At 51.1% G+C, this 16,385-nt stretch overlaps 1 protein-coding gene across 1 annotated transcript; it reads left to right on the top strand.

Annotated features, from left to right (window-relative positions):
* The first annotated feature begins 5,578 nt into the window (after positions 1-5,578).
* Positions 5,579-14,891, top strand: Ren (renin). Its single transcript, XM_038350023.1, has 9 exons — positions 5,579-5,691; positions 8,750-8,900; positions 9,358-9,481; positions 10,056-10,174; positions 10,861-11,057; positions 12,911-13,030; positions 13,431-13,575; positions 13,838-13,936; positions 14,730-14,891. The coding sequence occupies exons 1-9, from the start codon at positions 5,597-5,599 to the stop codon at positions 14,889-14,891; spliced, it is 1,212 nt and encodes a 403-aa protein (XP_038205951.1). The 5' UTR covers positions 5,579-5,596.
* Positions 14,892-16,385: the final 1,494 nt, after the last annotated feature.

Here is a 16,385-nt window from a genome sequence, read left to right as displayed (position 1 = left end):
CTGTTACACAGAGGAAACCCTGTCTCAAAAAACCAAATTTAAAAAGCATCCATATCTCACCCTAATATACTCATGAAGGTCCTGCCTCTGTGTGTTGTGGTCTAACCTGGGCTAGAGAAGCCCTAAGAAGCTATGCCCCTGTCTGTAGGTTTGGCATCACTTCCTTTGGCAAGGCTGAAGCTCAGCATCCATCTCTTTTGACTCCCATCGGCTTGCCCATCCATCCTAACACCACAAGGGAAGTGACAAGGTAGAACTTCAGCTTGTCCTCCCTCCGTTCTGCAGCGTCAGCATCCTCATCTGAACAGAAGCTGTGCCTATGTCCTGGGACTGCTAAGGGGTCAAAGCCTGCTAGAGCTGCCCAACCAAGGCGGCTGGTGGGATCACCAGTCCCAACGACCCCTTCCCATTTCTTCTCTCCTTGTGCTTGCTCCCTCTCCTCTAGGGCTTGGGAAGAGCAGAGGGAGGAAGGGAAATGGTAAGTGGGCCAACTACTCTCCCCAGCCACGGCAAATAACAGTCATGATGGAAAAAGGACATCATCAGTTTTAAGTCACTGCGCTGAGATTCATGAGGAACTCTGTCTCAGCAGGGGCCTCAAGGTGTGGAGAGTGATATTTGGGGGCAGGGCTCCAGCATCTGTGTGGCTGCACCCTCTGTCTGTGAGTTAGGATACACTGCTTGTCCTCTGGGTCTTGGTTTCCTCTTGCATCCCTGAGGGCACTGGTCCATTTGCCTCCCAGGCTGACGTAGACACCGGGAGATGACCTTGGCCTTCTAGCCCTGCTTCTCTTCTTGGACCCTCTCCACTCGCTCACTGTGTTATTACTGGACTTGTGGGTCCTGCCCTGCCATTTATTACGGACTTCGGCTCCCGACTTGCAGACTTCCTCCACCCTGTGCCTTCTGTAATCCTCCCCAATGACATCACTAACCACGCAGATGGTGACCTGGCTGTACCCTGACCTCCTAAATCCCTGGGTGGCTGATTGTGATAGCACATGCCAGTAGGAAATGCCGACGCAGCAGAGATGAGAGAATCACAAGTTCAAGGCAAGCATAAACTACATCTTTCAATGTGTGCTGGCCATTTGGTGTAGAACTCTCTAGCTCCTTGGACATCCCATTCCCAACAGCATCACCTCTCTTCTGTCTCAGCCATCACCCACATCCAAGGCTGCACTTATCACAAGGCACCACGCCACCTGCAGACTAGCAAATGCCCCACACTCCTCCCACTGGCCACCCCAGCCTGGACTCAGCTATTGGCACCACCCCTGCTCTCTCTTCTCATTTTATAGCTTGTTCCATCTTAATTTCCCTCCTTTGGCCCATAGTTTTTTGGTTAATAATATTTTGTGTTGGGTGTGGGGACATACACCTGTAATCCTAGTACTTGAGAAACTAATACAGAAGGATCATGACTTTGAGGCCAGACTGGGCTATATAGTAAGATTCAGTCTCAAACTTCTCTCTCTCTCTCTCTCTCTCTCTCTCTCTCTCTCTCTCTCTCTCTCTCTCTCTCTCTCTCTCTCTCTTGCTAAGACTGTAAATTCCTTTGTTCCTTATCACTGACTCAACCCTAGAGTAAAGCCAGCCACATGTTTCCTGTGTCTGTGTCTAAGCAGCTGGGGGAACTGTTACGTGACCTTTTCCTGAGGAGACACGAGCATCTACTTACTCCAGATAAGCCACCAACAGGCCAAAGTGTGATTCCACTGAAGTTCAATCTGGTGAACCGACGAGTTTACTAGGCTTCCTTACAAAGCCGGAGTGATTCTAGAGCAGCTATATCATCGAAAGGTCTCACCCCAGCACAGACGATGACTCCCCGAGAGCTGCACAGGCGGAGAGCCTCCTTCAGGCCACCTACAGTCTCTGCACCCCAGCACCTCCACAGACCACACAACTACTTGCAGCTTGGCTGAATCCCCTACACCTGGAAGGCAGGTCTAGGAAGGAACAGCTGAACTCTCAAGGGAGGGTCTAATGACCTCAGCTCCTCTTTCTAGGAAGGTTCAATTTTCAGGGTTGCTAGCAAGTAGCTGCAATTGCTCTGATGAAGATCTAAAGGCAAATGTGTTGACAGGACAGTGTGCTCTAGGCCCTAGGGGATCAGGAATGGAGCAAGCTGGCTTTCTGTGCAGTCCTGGGCTCCAACTATTAAACATCTCCAGCCTCTTCAATCCTCTGATTTCCCAGGTCAGCTTCTGCATTCCCTACAATCATTTCCAAACCATTGCTGCTTTCCTTGCACCTACTGGCTGGAGAAGATTACAACCTCGGGAGCAAGAAAGTCCATCAGCTCCCAAACAAACCAACTGCTTCCACACTGCCTTCCTTCTGCTCCTGAGGAGGGGTCACCCACTCGTGTGTGGAGTCATTAGTCCCGCCTCTCCCTTTTATCAAGAGATCACAGTAGCAGTGGGGGTGGGGGTGAGCGGCTATACTAGATTGCCTCCCTCTCCTCCTTCTGGTCATTCTGAGTTACTATTTGAAGTTGTCTTAGGGTGTGGTGGCACACAACTTTAATCCCAGCACTAGGGAGGCAGAGGCAGATGGATCTCTGAGTTCAAAATCAGCCTGGTCTACAGAGCACATTCTAGGACAGCCAGGGATACACAGAGAAACTTTGTCTCGAAAAATCAAAAAGGAAAAACTAGGAGTGACCTATGTGGTCACTCCCTCGTGGCGGTCACTCCCTCATGGCAGATTGTTTCTCCAGGCTGGTCCACTGGCGCTGGGTTCTGGTCTTGCTTGCTGTCTTCTCCTGGGCTCACGGCATTCACATCTGTGGCAGAAGATGCAGAAGCTTTTCCCCCAGGTCATTTGTTATCACCTCTGGGATTTCTCAAAAGAAGCCCACACCCAAGATGCCCTCAGACCCAGGATCTCCCCCAGCTCCCTTCCCTTCCACTACACAATCACCGGGATCCCAGCTGTCACTCCCTCAGTCTCTACAACCATGGGCCTTGCAGGTTCCTCCCAAGTCCTCTAACTTCCAAGCCCACCCACCCTAGCACAGGCACACACCAGTGCTGTGGCCCTCTCATTGATTGGCATGGGTCATGCCGTCCTGAACCAACCCCAAGTCCTTGCTAGTCCATAAAGCCAAGGTATCTTTGCGAAATGTGCTGATTACACCATTCCTTCCCTGACCATCAAGGGTTCCTCACTGTTCTGTAGGTAAACCTACAGCTGCTTAACGTGAGTTTGGTGGGACCCAGGTTACTCAGAACACTACTCGGCTCTGTAAGGTACTCTGGGTTCCCACCCAGTTTATAGTTTGACTCTGACACATACTGACACATACTGTCACATGACTTTGGGCAAGTTACCTGAACCTTTCACCATCTAACAATGGAACTAGCTCACACGTGAGATGCAGGGGCATTAAGTTTATCAAGCACCTATAGTAGTGCCTGCTACACATAGGCATTCAGTAAGAGGCATTCACCTGTGCACCCCAGAGGTGGGGCATCTCTTTCCACTCGCTTTCTCTGTTCTAGAAAACACTGACTTTTTCCTGGGCCTGACTTCATCACATTTCCACTCCACAGGGCCTTTGCACATGCTTCCATTGAGTCTTGTTTCCTTTCCCTCTTCAACTGCTCATTTCCTGTGCAGCCAGCAGGTCGCAGCTCAAGTGTGATCTCCTGGGCGGAGCCTCTGGAACCCCCTGCCACATGCTACTCATCAGTACAACTGTGTGTACATATATATATATATATATATATATATATATATATATATATATATATGTATATATATATATGTTGTACAATATATTTGTAAATATATATTTATTTGTTTCATTCATTTGTTATTTTATACTCATGTGTCAGAATAATAATCCTTTCTCCAAGGCTCTGGGCTCGGCAAGCAGAAATTAATTTTTGTCAACTTTATAACTCTAGCATCTAGGCCAGGTGTGGTGGCACGTGCCTTTAATCCCTGCACTTGGGAGGCAGGGGCAGAGGCAGGCATATCTCTGAGTTCAAGGCCAGCCTGATCTATAGAGCAAGTTCCAGGACAGCCATAACAAAACAAAACAAAAATCTCCAGCCACCAGCAAAGAGCCTGACATAACAAAAGCTAAGTGAATGCTGGAGAGAGAAAGAGAGAGAGAGAGAGAGAGAGAGAGAGAGAGAGAGAGAGAGAGAGAGACCTCCGATGCCTAGAGACATGCATAATCAATGTTTGTTTAATCTGACAAGAAATCTCCTTTGGGGAAAGTTCTCAAAAGTCCTTCCCTGTCTCCAGGTGGCTGAAAATTTTCAAAGGCCCCACACGTGGGAGGGGATCATCTCCATGGTGAAGACACATTCCTTAATGCACATCATCGTCTTTGCTGCCCACAGCTGGCAGAACAGCACTCATGACGCAGACTTAAAATGCTGGTGCATCTGAGCCAGGCCTGCCCTCGGGGTCCACCTAGCTGCTTCATGGGGGACCCAGAGAAGAGAAGAGAAGAGTCCAATCTCAGTGTCTCGATGTCACACAGCAAGTTCTTGGTAGAACCTAGGGCTCCTCCCTGCTCATTGACAGTCACTGGTCCTCTTATTTGATAAGCAGCAAGCTCCACATGTGGCCAAGAGGCAGCGGCACACACGTAACTTGGCTGCAAAGGGATGGAGGGCACACCCCGGAGGAGGGCTGGCAAAAGGCCACAGCAGAAGACGGCCCATGCCAGTCAGGGTCTCCCTCATGGAAAGGGTGGGCTATTTGGAGTGGTCCCTAAGAAATCAGCAGGGAGAAGGGAAGAGAGAGCTCCTTAAGGGGAATGAGTACTGCCAGCCTGGGGCACCTAGGGGTCAGGTGCATTTAGATAGCTCTGCCAGGCTGTTGTAAGTCCACGGGAGGAAGGAGGAAGGTAGAGAGACAGGTCTAAGGGAGTGAAGGGCCAGAAGGAGGGGGTGAGCTGGAAACCAGCTGCCGTTGAGACATCCTCCCCAGTCCTTGAGAGCTACCCTTCCCTCTGCCATCGTCAACCCCTAGAGGGGACATTCCATCCCATTCCCTGATGCCAGAGGTTAAATGAGATGTTACTTTTCCCACCAAGCAGCGGCCAAATGGAATCAGCTATGATCAGAATGGAAGACTGGAGCGGAGTTAGGAGGAGCCAGCCAGGGGTAAGGCAAAGGTTAACGCAGAGGATGCAGCCTGGAGCATAGGTGGTGGTGTTTGTGTTGCAGCTTAGCGGCCCAGGTTCTACACTCTCTGTACCCTGGGACCTCATGCCTGAGCAATATAGCTCCTCATCAGCCTCTTCCTAAGCCAGAGGTGGCAGGGCCAGGCCAAGCAGAGACTCTAGTGTCACCGGGCTCAGCCACGCTTCCCACACCAACAGTACACACATACATACACACACACACACACACACACACACACACACCCTGCTCGGTTACTCCGCTCTGCCTCCAGGACCTGCTTATCCCTCACCCACCTAGCTTGGTCTCACGAGATAGGATTTATGAGGACTTCCCTGCCATGGTTCCTGGGGGGGAAATAAATCACAGCAGAGCCTGTGTGTGTATAAAAGAAGGGTCATGGGCTCCGGAGCTACAGAGACCTTAGGAAGCCTTGACTGAACCAGATGGACGGAAGGAGGATGCCTCTCTGGGGACTCCTGTTGATGCTCTGGAGCTCTGGTGCCTTCAGTCTCCCCACAGACACAGACGCCTTTGGACGGTAACTTGGGCAGGGGGCGGGGAAGGGTATGGGACTGGCTAATGCTCTCGGCCTTCAGGTATGTTGGGCCACCAGTTCTTAGGGATGTGAAGTCCTGCTCTGAGAAGTTCAGTGACTTGCCCAACGCCACACTAGTCAGCCATATCTAATTAGACCTGGAAGGTGCTGTCTTTGGATTCTCATCAGAGGACCACACATTCCTGACCCCTACGTTCATCATGCAATGACCACGGAGGGCACGGGGCAAGTTAACCCTCCTGGACAAGGAGAATGGTGAAGAGGCCAGGGGCAGGGCCTCTAGATTCTTCCAGGTTAAATTCCCTGCTTCAATAGCAGCAGACAAAGCCAGCTCCAGAGAGCAGCAAGCTAATCTCACCAAGTCTTAGTGTGCCGTTTTAAAATAGGATCATAACAGAGCCTGCTTCATGGGGCTGCCTTGAAGATTTGATGAGATAATACATACAAAGCCGTGAGTGTCATGGCATTAGAAGCCATGGCCACAGATTGGATTATCACCGAGTGTAGTAAAGGAAAGGCTCCTGGCAGCCTCATGCAGAGAAGATGAAACATTCGTTCAGTGCATGTCTAGGCTTGTGGGAACAAGGTTTCTCTGCTGTTGTTGTTTTGGAGACAAGGTTTCTCTGTTCAGCTTTGGCTGTCCTGGAACTCGTTCTGAAGACCAGGCTGGTCTCTAACTCACAGAGATCCATCTGCCTCTGCCTCCCAAGTGCTGAGATTTAAGGTGTGGGAACAAGGTTTCTTACGGCAGGAGCAGGGAAGAGGCAAGACTAGGTTCACGCAGAGCCAGTGGAGACTGAGATGGGGGAGGGGTCTGGGGACGTCCTGAAGGATTCATTGTGGTAAGAGTTGTGAATCTTACAGGTGGTGGTGGTGCCTTTAATCCCAGCACTTGGGAGGCAGAGGCAGGTGGATCTCTGAGTTCAAGGCCAGACTGGCTACAGAGTGAGATCCAGGGCAGCCAGGACTACACAGTGAAACCTTGTCTCAAAAAAAAAAAAAAAAAAAAAAGAAAGAAAGAAAAGAAAAGAAGAGAAGAGAAAAGAAAAGTTGTGAATCTGTCTGGTGTGGGATCTTATAGATTAATCCATTCTAATCGTGGCCCCAACCCTGAGCACCCATTTTGCAGATGAGGATACTAGGGATGTCCTCACAGAAGGTCTGAGACCCCTGGCCTTTGTTTCCAAAGCCTGCCCCTTCTTCACTCCCAGGTTTGCAGAGAGCCGCTGCTGCAGTAAGAGCATCGTACTTCCTAGCACCCCATCCCAAGGACAAAGGCCTAAGCAAACCAAAGCCTGTGAGAGGGAGAGTGGACTCAGAGGAGGGCAGGAGTCAGGCTCTGTCCTACCCTTGAGGGGTCTGAGCAATGTTTCTCTTCTCAAGGTCTTTGCCTTACATACACACCACATCCAACTTCCAAGCCGAAGGCAGCCAGCTTAACCTGAGCAGTGACAAAATACAGCCATCAAGATCCCAGAGGCTGGAGGGGTTAGAGAACACTCAGAATCACACAGCATGTCCTCAGCACCACGTGTCCTCACTATGCCATAGGCTAGGAAAATGGCTCCTTGGGTTGGCATCCTTGGGGTTGCCATCCAGGTATGCTCTGGTCATGACTTGAAGGACTAAGGCTCTAGGAGAGGAATGGAAGAGGATTTGTTTTCTTTCTGAGACAGGGCCTTACTGTAGAGCTTGGAACTCACCATATAGACCAGATTGGACTCAAGGTCACAGAGATCCTCCTTCCTCTGCCTCCTGAGTGCTGGAATTAAAGAAATGCAGAAAACCCACAACACAGAGGGGTTTTCTAAAAGAGGAAAGACCACAGAGTATAGCAAAGCAGGGGTCTGTTCAGGAAATGTTGGGGAATAGACCTTGTTTGGGTATATTTTCCTTTCCTCCTGTAAGGCGTGGGAATAATGAAAGCACCTATCGTGCGGGATGGCTGGGATCAAATGAAATAAGCGTGAAGACACTTGTGAAGAGTAGACTGTGGTGGGACTGCAAGTCCTTCGTGCCAGAGATTACGAAGATAGGCGTGAGATAAGCGAAGCAGGCAAAGCAGGGAGGCTGAGGGCACTGAGTGCCAGGAAGAACGTTTAGGACTCACGAGGGAGAAGAAACAGGGTTCCTCTGTGTGTCTGGGAAAGTACACCGCCACTGAGGTGGGCTCGTGCCAGAGTTCCCTGGCTCAGGGCTCAAGGCACCTCTTCCTCTGACTCGTGTCTGTCTGGGCCTGGCAGGCCTGGGTAGGAAAGACAACCAAGCCGAGCATGGACTCTCTGTTCGGCATTTCTGAGTCATCTTCACCCCTGTGAGCCTTCAGTGTCTCTGCTGAGAAACAGGGAGCTAGCTGTCTGGTGGTTTGTATGCGGACCTGGGCCAGGCAGCTGCTCGGTGGTCAGGAGCAGCCCTGTGGGCCGCTGTTTGTACACCTCGTTATCTCTGCCAGCCAAAGGTGACTGGAGGACAGCTGATATGAGGCGAAGGGCATGGGATTCAGGCCCAGGACATATCATTCCCCGGGCGAGGCACACAGGCAATCTATAGACGCTGGCCCATCTGAATCTGGCTGGGTTCAGTGGGTGCGCACTACCTGGCTCTGTGATACCCCAGGGGTCCCCAAGTTCCTGCAGCCTGCTGTGGACATCTGCTGCCACCTATGGGCCCCACGTGGCACTGCCTACCCTGTCAATCAGAGGACAGGTCAAGAGGCAGTAATGTCCCAATCCAGAACAATGTGGCACAGTGGTGTTGAACACATGATGATGATGATGATGGGTGGGTGGATGGAAAAACTGCCTTTTCTAATTAACATGAGACAACAGAAGAGATTTGGGGATTATTTAGTACCAGAATAAGGGACTCGAAGAGGCGTGTACATTCTCCTAAGAAACCTTGGGGTGCAAGAAGTGATTCTTAGGTGCATGGGAGAGGGCTAATGATTGACAAATCAAAAACAAGGAGTCTGGGCCCTGTCGATGTCAGGGGACTACGCAACTACTACTCCTCCTGTTTACCTTCCTCTACCCTGGAGCAGGATCTTGCTCAAGAAAATGCCCTCCGTCCGGGAAATCCTGAAGGAGCGTGGAGTGGACATGACCAAGCTCAGTGCTGAATGGGGGGAGTTCACCAAGAGGTCCTCCTTTGGCAATGGCACCTCCCCCGTGGTCCTCACCAACTACCTGGACGTGAGTGTCTACCCCTCTCTGGCCCGGCAGGCAGGGCTCTTTCCACACATGCTTGGCTGAGAACCAAAGAGCACCGAGAGCTCTATAGAACTCCTGCTTATGGTAGAGAAGTCTGTGGCTTTGTTAGTGGTGGTAGTTTGTTTCGTTTTGCTTTTGAGACATGGTCTCACTATGTAGCCCTGGCAGGCCTGGAACTCACTGTGTAGACTAGGCTGTCCTCAAACCTGCAGAGATCCACATGCCTCTGCCACCGTGTGCTTTCATGCCCAGCTATTTTAACCACTTTAACTGGCTTTCATGCCTCAGTGAGTCTGCTATATTCCAGGACAGCGGAGGATACTGCAGAACCCCCACATTTCAGCAAAGTGGAAAACCAAGAGCCAAGAGGGGGTCCAGGCAAAACTCCCAAACTCAAGGCTCCTGAGCCTGGGTCTTCACTTTTCTTCTACCCCTACAGACCCAGTACTACGGTGAGATTGGCATTGGCACCCCACCCCAGACCTTCAAAGTCATCTTTGACACAGGTTCCGCCAACCTCTGGGTCCCCTCCACCAAGTGCAGCCCTCTCTTCACCGCCTGTGGTAAGGGAGTCGGGCCTCATGTTCCTCCCTGAGCCCTTCCTGCTGCACTAACTCAGTTTCCCATCCTCCTGTGATCCTCTTTCCCTCAGCCCCATGCTCCTGATCCTAGAAAAAAAGAGAGAAAATGTCTCTCACCTTCCTGAATTGGCCACCATGGTGAATAAACCAACTTAGGGAAGTGCCTGGGCACCTGGAAGGCTGTTCCCCAGGGTTCCTAGGATTCAGTCAGGAACAATATTGCAAACCCAGAGTCCTGAGACTCTTCCAGTGATAGACTTAGTCAATGCCCCCACGCTAAGCACTTACTCTGTACCCAGAATCCTCTCTGGCACTATATCAATATTAGCAATGGCTATAGAATTCTTTGTTTGAAACCAAAGTTTCAGAAGCATAAGCACATAAGACAAAACCAAGAAACACTATCCTTGACCGGTGTGTATTTTTTCTAGACTGGAGACTCGGGAACCCCTGTGCCCCTACACACACACCATACCAGCCATGTCCACCACTTGCCCCGCTCCTGAGCCTAGGTCACTAACTCTCATGCTGATCTGAGCCTGTATCCCTCTGCTAGAGATTCACAGCCTCTATGACTCCTCGGAATCCTCCAGCTACATGGAGAATGGAACCGAATTCACCATCCACTATGGATCAGGGAAGGTCAAAGGTTTTCTCAGCCAGGACATAGTAACTGTAAGTAGGATCAGCCCTACTGACATCCATGGAGCCCATGTGGAGCAGGCTAGGTATCCCATCTTGGAGCCTGGGATGCTGAGGGACAACTTCCTTGGCAGCTTCTAGTTGAAGCTGCAGAGACCACAGCTGCAGTGAAGCAGACAGGCTGGCACTGCTTGTGGAGGCTTTGCATCTAACCCCCGTGTGGGCAAGCCTAAACCCCAGCTTCCAACCTTGAGACGAGTCAGACCAGGCTTGGAGTATTGTTGAGACTGGGGATCAGGGGTTTGCGGTGGGGCATGGTTTGCTTTCTTTTGGCCAGTGTCTAAACTGTGTTGGAATCGCTCGGCACTGCTGTGCCAGAACTAGGAAAAGACACATAGAGCCCCAGAGGGAATCTGTGTGAACCCTTCCTTCTCACCATGCCTGTGGAATTGGGTAGGGGCAGAAAAGGAAGCCCTGGTTATGATGGGGAAATCCTGAGCTTGGGCTGGTGGAGTGAGCCTGAAAACGGGCCTCTGGGAGGGGTGCATACCTGCCCCCAGCATAGATGTGTTGAGAGTGTACATGTAGACTTGCTGGGATAGTCTTAGCCACTTGCTGTACAGAACCTGGATATCTCTGGGGTCCCTGGTATGGAGCCACAGCAGACCCCAGCCAGGGTTGGGCAGTGACCTCCATCCCCTCTGGTTCTTCTCTCACAGGTGGGTGGAATCCTTGTGACACAGACGTTTGGAGAGGTCACTGAGCTGCCCCTGATACCCTTCATGCTGGCCAAGTTTGATGGGGTTCTGGGCATGGGCTTCCCTGCTCAGGCCGTCGGCGGGGTCACCCCTGTCTTTGACCACATCCTATCCCAGAGGGTGCTGAAGGAGGAAGTCTTTTCTGTCTACTACAGCAGGTGGGCCTTTGATCCCAAGGCCAAGGCAGGGAGGGGCGGAGAGCTGGAGGAATGGCAGGAGTCCAGGCCAGGATTTACATGCTCCTGATGAGGTGATCCATATCTAGAACCACACGCTAGTCAATTAAAATGAATGGAAATCAAACACAGAGTCCTTAGGGAGTGGCCACACAGACACAGCCAGCTTCGTGTCTTTGTTGGTACCTTTGTTTGTTCTCTCATTGATCCAGCCAGTGCTCTGTGCCTTGTGCTGTGGGAGGCTCCAGGGGCGCACAGTGAACAAGACAATCCCTACCCTCCATCCTCGTAGAGCTTGCTGTCCAGTAGGGGAGACAGGAAATGCAGCACGATGAACGCCTGGGGCACACCAGGCACCCAGTCCTGAGAGCTGCGGTGTTTTTCAGTTCTAAGCCGGGAATCTGTGCCGTTCAGCCGGCCTCAGGGAAGGTGCAGTCAGGGTCCATGCAGGGCTGGGATCTGCTGCCAATTTCTGCGTTTAGAAAGACGGTCAGAGCTGGTGGTAAAATCGTTAGGGGTAAGAACAGAGATCAGGGGCGCTGAGAGTGAAATGGAGGAGTGGAATCCAGAGCACACTCAGAGGAAGCAGGGGTCTCCAGATGGTGACTCTGGAAGACTTTGAGTGAATTAGACCAGTCAGGGGGTCCTGCAGTCAGCGGATGTCTGTATTTCACAGGGCGAAGGCAAGACCATAGATAGATAGATAGATAGATAGATAGATAGATAGATAGATAGATAGATAGATAGATAGAGGTTAAGAGCGGAAGTGGGTGTCAGAAAGTGTAGATCACAAAATATAGGCTGCTTTGGGAAATTCAACAGGGAAGAGGACGTGAGGCAGGGTGTGGGGTAAGATCCAGAGAGAAGCAGGGAAAGGGAGGTGGGTGTTCTAAATGCTAGAGGATGCTTGAGCAACGCTGTGGGTGGAAGAAGAGCTGATGGGAAGACTTAAAATACATGGGGCTCAGAAATAGGGGCCATGGAAGGAATTAGGATCCAGCAACAGGCAGCAAGCAGGCCTGTAAGCAGAGGCCCTAGGAAGAAGTAATTCATATAAGTAACTGACTTGCACAGAACAGGTGCATACCTACCCCGTGTACACATGTGCACAAATATATGTGTAGGTCATGGGTCATTCACTTACACTTAAGTACCTCGGAAAGCAGCCCAAGGTAGCCCTGTGCCAAGGGTAGCATCATGAACGTGGAGAGGAAGACAAAGGGCAGTCAGCTTTGGCTGGGAACAACAGCCTGGCTCCAGCCACCACGTGTCCACCAGGTTCTGGGTGGTTTCAGCTGTCTGAAGGGTGAGAATTAACCTCTACCCTACCAAACAACAGGGTTTCTGAGCTTTGCCCACAAAGAGGGTCTCCTCTTCGTGTCCCTCTCAGCCTCAAAGGAATTTGAGTGAGACAGAGGCCTCATGTGGCCCTGAACCCTTGCCCCAGAACTATGCTACCACCCACACAGACTCCCATTCATCAGGCCCAGCTCCACTAGATGCCTGATTTCTCCCTAGATGCTAGAGTCTGGAGTCAACCACACACACCCGTTGCCCCCAAATAAGGAAGGCATTATTTATGACTTATTTGCATCTACCCCGTGTCCTTGAATCTGACGGTTTTCTGGAGGTAGCTAAACAACCCTAGAAATACTTCTGCTGCATTTGGGGATGGGCCAGCAGGGAGAGAAGCAATGGCTTCTGCAGGCCTCCTAATGACAACTTACTCCACATGTACCCCCAATCCCCGCCCCCCCTCCCACCCTGCACCTCATCCCTGAAGTCTCAGGCTTCAAAGGCCGCCTGTCTCTAACGTGTGCTGATCTTTCCTTTAGGGATTCCCACCTGCTGGGTGGAGAAGTGGTGCTGGGGGGCAGTGACCCCCAACATTACCAAGGCAATTTTCACTATGTGAGCGTCAGCAAGACTGGCTCCTGGCAGATCACAATGAAGGGGTCAGCGACCATAACCTTCCTAACCCTCCAAACTGATGGTGTCACCGGGATTGGGGTGGGGTGGGGTAAGGGTGGGGGCAGCCACTCCTTAGGGCACAGCCACTATCTGCTGTCTGTAAGCTCTAGCCAAGATGGAGGCATGGGATGAGATTTGAGGATGAGCAGGAGAGGACTCGGGGAGAAGAGGCGGAGTCTCTAGACTATGTATTGGTGACAAGAACAGTCAGCACCTTCTCCGGGCCTCTCGGCTTTCCTCCAGTGTGCCGCCAGGCCACTTGTATGGTGGGTCTCCTACTCTACCCTAAATTGGGAAAGACATGCAGGCTGGGGGGTGCCTGGCAACTTCTGCCCGCCTGCCTTCTTGTCTGTCTGTCTGCCTGGCTAACTGTAGCCTCCGCAGGGTGTCTGTGGGGTCTGCCACCTTGCTGTGTGAGGAGGGCTGCGTGGCCGTCGTGGACACTGGTGCATCTTATATCTCGGGTCCTACGATCTCCATGAGGCTGATCATGCAAGCCCTGGGGGCCAAGGAGCAGAGCACAGATGAAGTAAGGAACTGATGGAGAGAACGCCGGGGGAGGGGTAACACCACCTGGCTCCAGCCTCCAGCCCATCCGGACAGTACTGGGTCCCAAGCAAAGCCATTTCAAGCCATCTCCTCCTCACCCCTCACACTTCCTGAATGTGTGGCATGTCTCTCACGGAGGGTGAGCAGAGACTGTGTCAGGACTCTCTGGCACAGGGCTCTGGACGTCTCAGAGAGTCCCACACTGAGAAGAGCTTCCTTCCTTCCTTCCTTCCTTCCTCCAGTATGTTGTGGACTGTAACCAGGTGCCCACCCTCCCCGACATCTCATTCCACCTGGGAGGCAGAGCCTATACACTCACCAGTGCGGACTACGTGCTGCAGGTGAGGCTCAGTGGGAAGGGTGGGCAGGGGCCACAGAAAGGGGGAGAAGTTGTAACGTACAGGTCACCCACTTGGCCAATGGTTCATGAGTGCATCTCAGGTCATCTAGAGAATTTTCAACAACCCCAGTACCCAGGCCACATGCCTCGCCTCGCAGATCAGAACTTCCATGACAGGCACCTGGGAATCAGAGCTTTCAAAACTCCCCAGATTCACTTGGGCAATGGTGGTGCACACCTCGGGAGGCAGAGGCAGGTGGACCTCTGTGAGTTTGAGGCCAGCCTGGTCTACAAAGCGAGTTCCAGGACAGCCAGGACTGTTACTCAGAGAAACTCTTGTCTCAAAACAAACAAACAAAAATCCAGAAATAGAGAAAGAAAAAAGAGAAAAAAAAAAGGAAGAGAAAAGCAAACTAAACAAAACTAATAAATAAATGAACAACCAGAACAAAACAAAGAACAAAACCCATGCTGTGACTTAGCAACAGTTCTCTCTCCATTTCTGAGTGGCCCTCCTTTTAGTCCTCTGCCCTTTTCAGGCTCATGGAGAAGTTCAGAGATTTGGTCTGGGTCAGAGCCCTAAAGTAAGTCTGTGAGCCCAGGGTAGACACACTGTTTGCCTGATATCTACCGCAGTGCCTGCCTGCCCCGGGAAGGGTGCAATTCAGGCTGGGCTAAAACAGCTCCGGAAGGATGCAGGCGAGAGGGGTGTACACTACAGACAGCTGCTGGGGTCAGGTGGTGAGAAGAGGGTGTATCGTGGGCAACAGAGCAAGCTTCATACTTCTTGCCAGGATCCCTACAACAATGATGACCTATGCACGTTGGCTCTCCATGGCCTGGACATCCCGCCACCCACTGGGCCTGTCTGGGTCCTGGGTGCCAGCTTCATCCGCAAGTTCTACACAGAGTTTGATCGACATAACAACCGCATTGGGTTTGCCTTGGCCCGCTAAGGCCCTCTGTCACCCAGTGACCCTAGTTTCTGGCCGAGGCAAAATGGTGCTCCTGAGGGTCATTTTGTCCGGGCTTAACTTCCACACAGGGACACTGGACACAGCTTCCGAGGAGTGCTTGCCCCCTCGCCTGCACTCACCCTTCCCTGCTTTGAGGAAAGACAATAAAAACTTCATGTTACAACCTGCGTCAGGTTGATTCTTTTGAGTTTGGAGCAAAAGGAGGGACGGTCATGTGGAGAAGACACACATGACAAACGGGGCTGTGGATGTGACTTTGTCAGTAAGTGTGAGTGAGTTCGATCCCAGAACCACATTAAAAAAAAAAACAAAAAAAAAAATCAAACAAACAAACAAACAAAAAACAGGCATGATGGCAGCCAGGAGGACAGAGACAAGCTGATCTAAGAGTCTGATACCTGAGGAATTATGACTGAAGTTGTCCTTTGACCTGTACACACACAAACACACAGAGAAACAGAGAGACAGACAGACAGACACAAGCACAGAGACACACAGAGAGAGACACAGAGAGAGGGACAATGTAACAAAACAGACACCACTCCCACATGCTTTTGTATGTAAGGTCAATGCCTTCCATCTATTGTCAACAGGATTCACATATAGCTTGTTCATACAGCAACCTCGGTTGGGGAGTTTGCAAAGAGATAGGTCGCATGTTTCTCCAGGGCAACCGGGATAAAACCCTTAGGGCTATGGCAGTAGAGTGTAGGTAAACATATTGGCTAGTTTTACGTCAACTTGAGACAAGCAAAAGTCATCTGAGATGAGGAAACCTCCATTAAGAAAATACCTCCATAGGAGGGAGCCAGAGGCAAGCCTGTAGGAAATTTTCTTAATTAGTGATTGATGTGGGAGGGCCCAGTCCATTGTGGGTGGGGCCAGGTTCTATAACATAGCAGGCTGAACCAGTCAGAAGGAGCAAGCCGGTAAGCAGGACTCTTTCGTGGTCTCTGCATCAGCTCCTGCCTCCAGGTTCCTGCTCTGCTTGAGTTCCTATCTTGACTTCCTTTGATGAGCTGTGATGTGGAAGTGTAGCTCAATAAACCCTTTCCTCCCAAGTTGCTTGATCATGGTGTTTCATCACAGCAATAGCGACCCTGACTAAGAGAGTCAGAAAGATGCTTTGAGCTCACAGAATCCAGTACTGATCCCAGGCTCTGTGCTGCTGAGGGATTCGACCTTAATATGGAGTTCCCCGAGAAACTCCTCTCAGCTTGCTCTGCACCGTCTATATGCCCCTGCCCCATGTGACCATTTACATAGGCAATCTAAGTCATCACCATCTAAGAACACAGGACTTCAGACCTCCAACAATCCTACCTTACATGTGATAAATATATAGACAGAAAAAGGCATTTGCCCATGATCAGTGGGTGAAGAATCGAGCAGTGAAGAATCTGAAAAACGATGAAAAACTAGCCTAGAACCCAGTCAAGCTGGCTTCCTTGGGGTCTAGGGACTTCTGCCTCA

Source organism: Arvicola amphibius, chromosome 12 (genome assembly GCF_903992535.2).
Source record: "Arvicola amphibius chromosome 12, mArvAmp1.2, whole genome shotgun sequence".
NCBI lineage: Eukaryota > Metazoa > Chordata > Mammalia > Rodentia > Cricetidae > Arvicola > Arvicola amphibius.
Note: the sequence above shows the minus strand (reverse complement) of the source record. Positions and strands in the feature narration are given on the sequence as shown.

Coding starts and splice junctions, on each gene's coding strand:
- Ren (XM_038350023.1), top strand. CDS start 5,597: ATGGACGGAAGGAGGATGCCTCTCTGGGGACTCCTGTTGATGCTCTGG. Junction 9,482..10,055: donor CCCTCTCTTCACCGCCTGTG/GTAAGGGAGTCG, acceptor TCCCTCTGCTAG/AGATTCACAGCCTCTATGAC. Junction 10,175..10,860: donor TCAGCCAGGACATAGTAACT/GTAAGTAGGATC, acceptor CTTCTCTCACAG/GTGGGTGGAATCCTTGTGAC.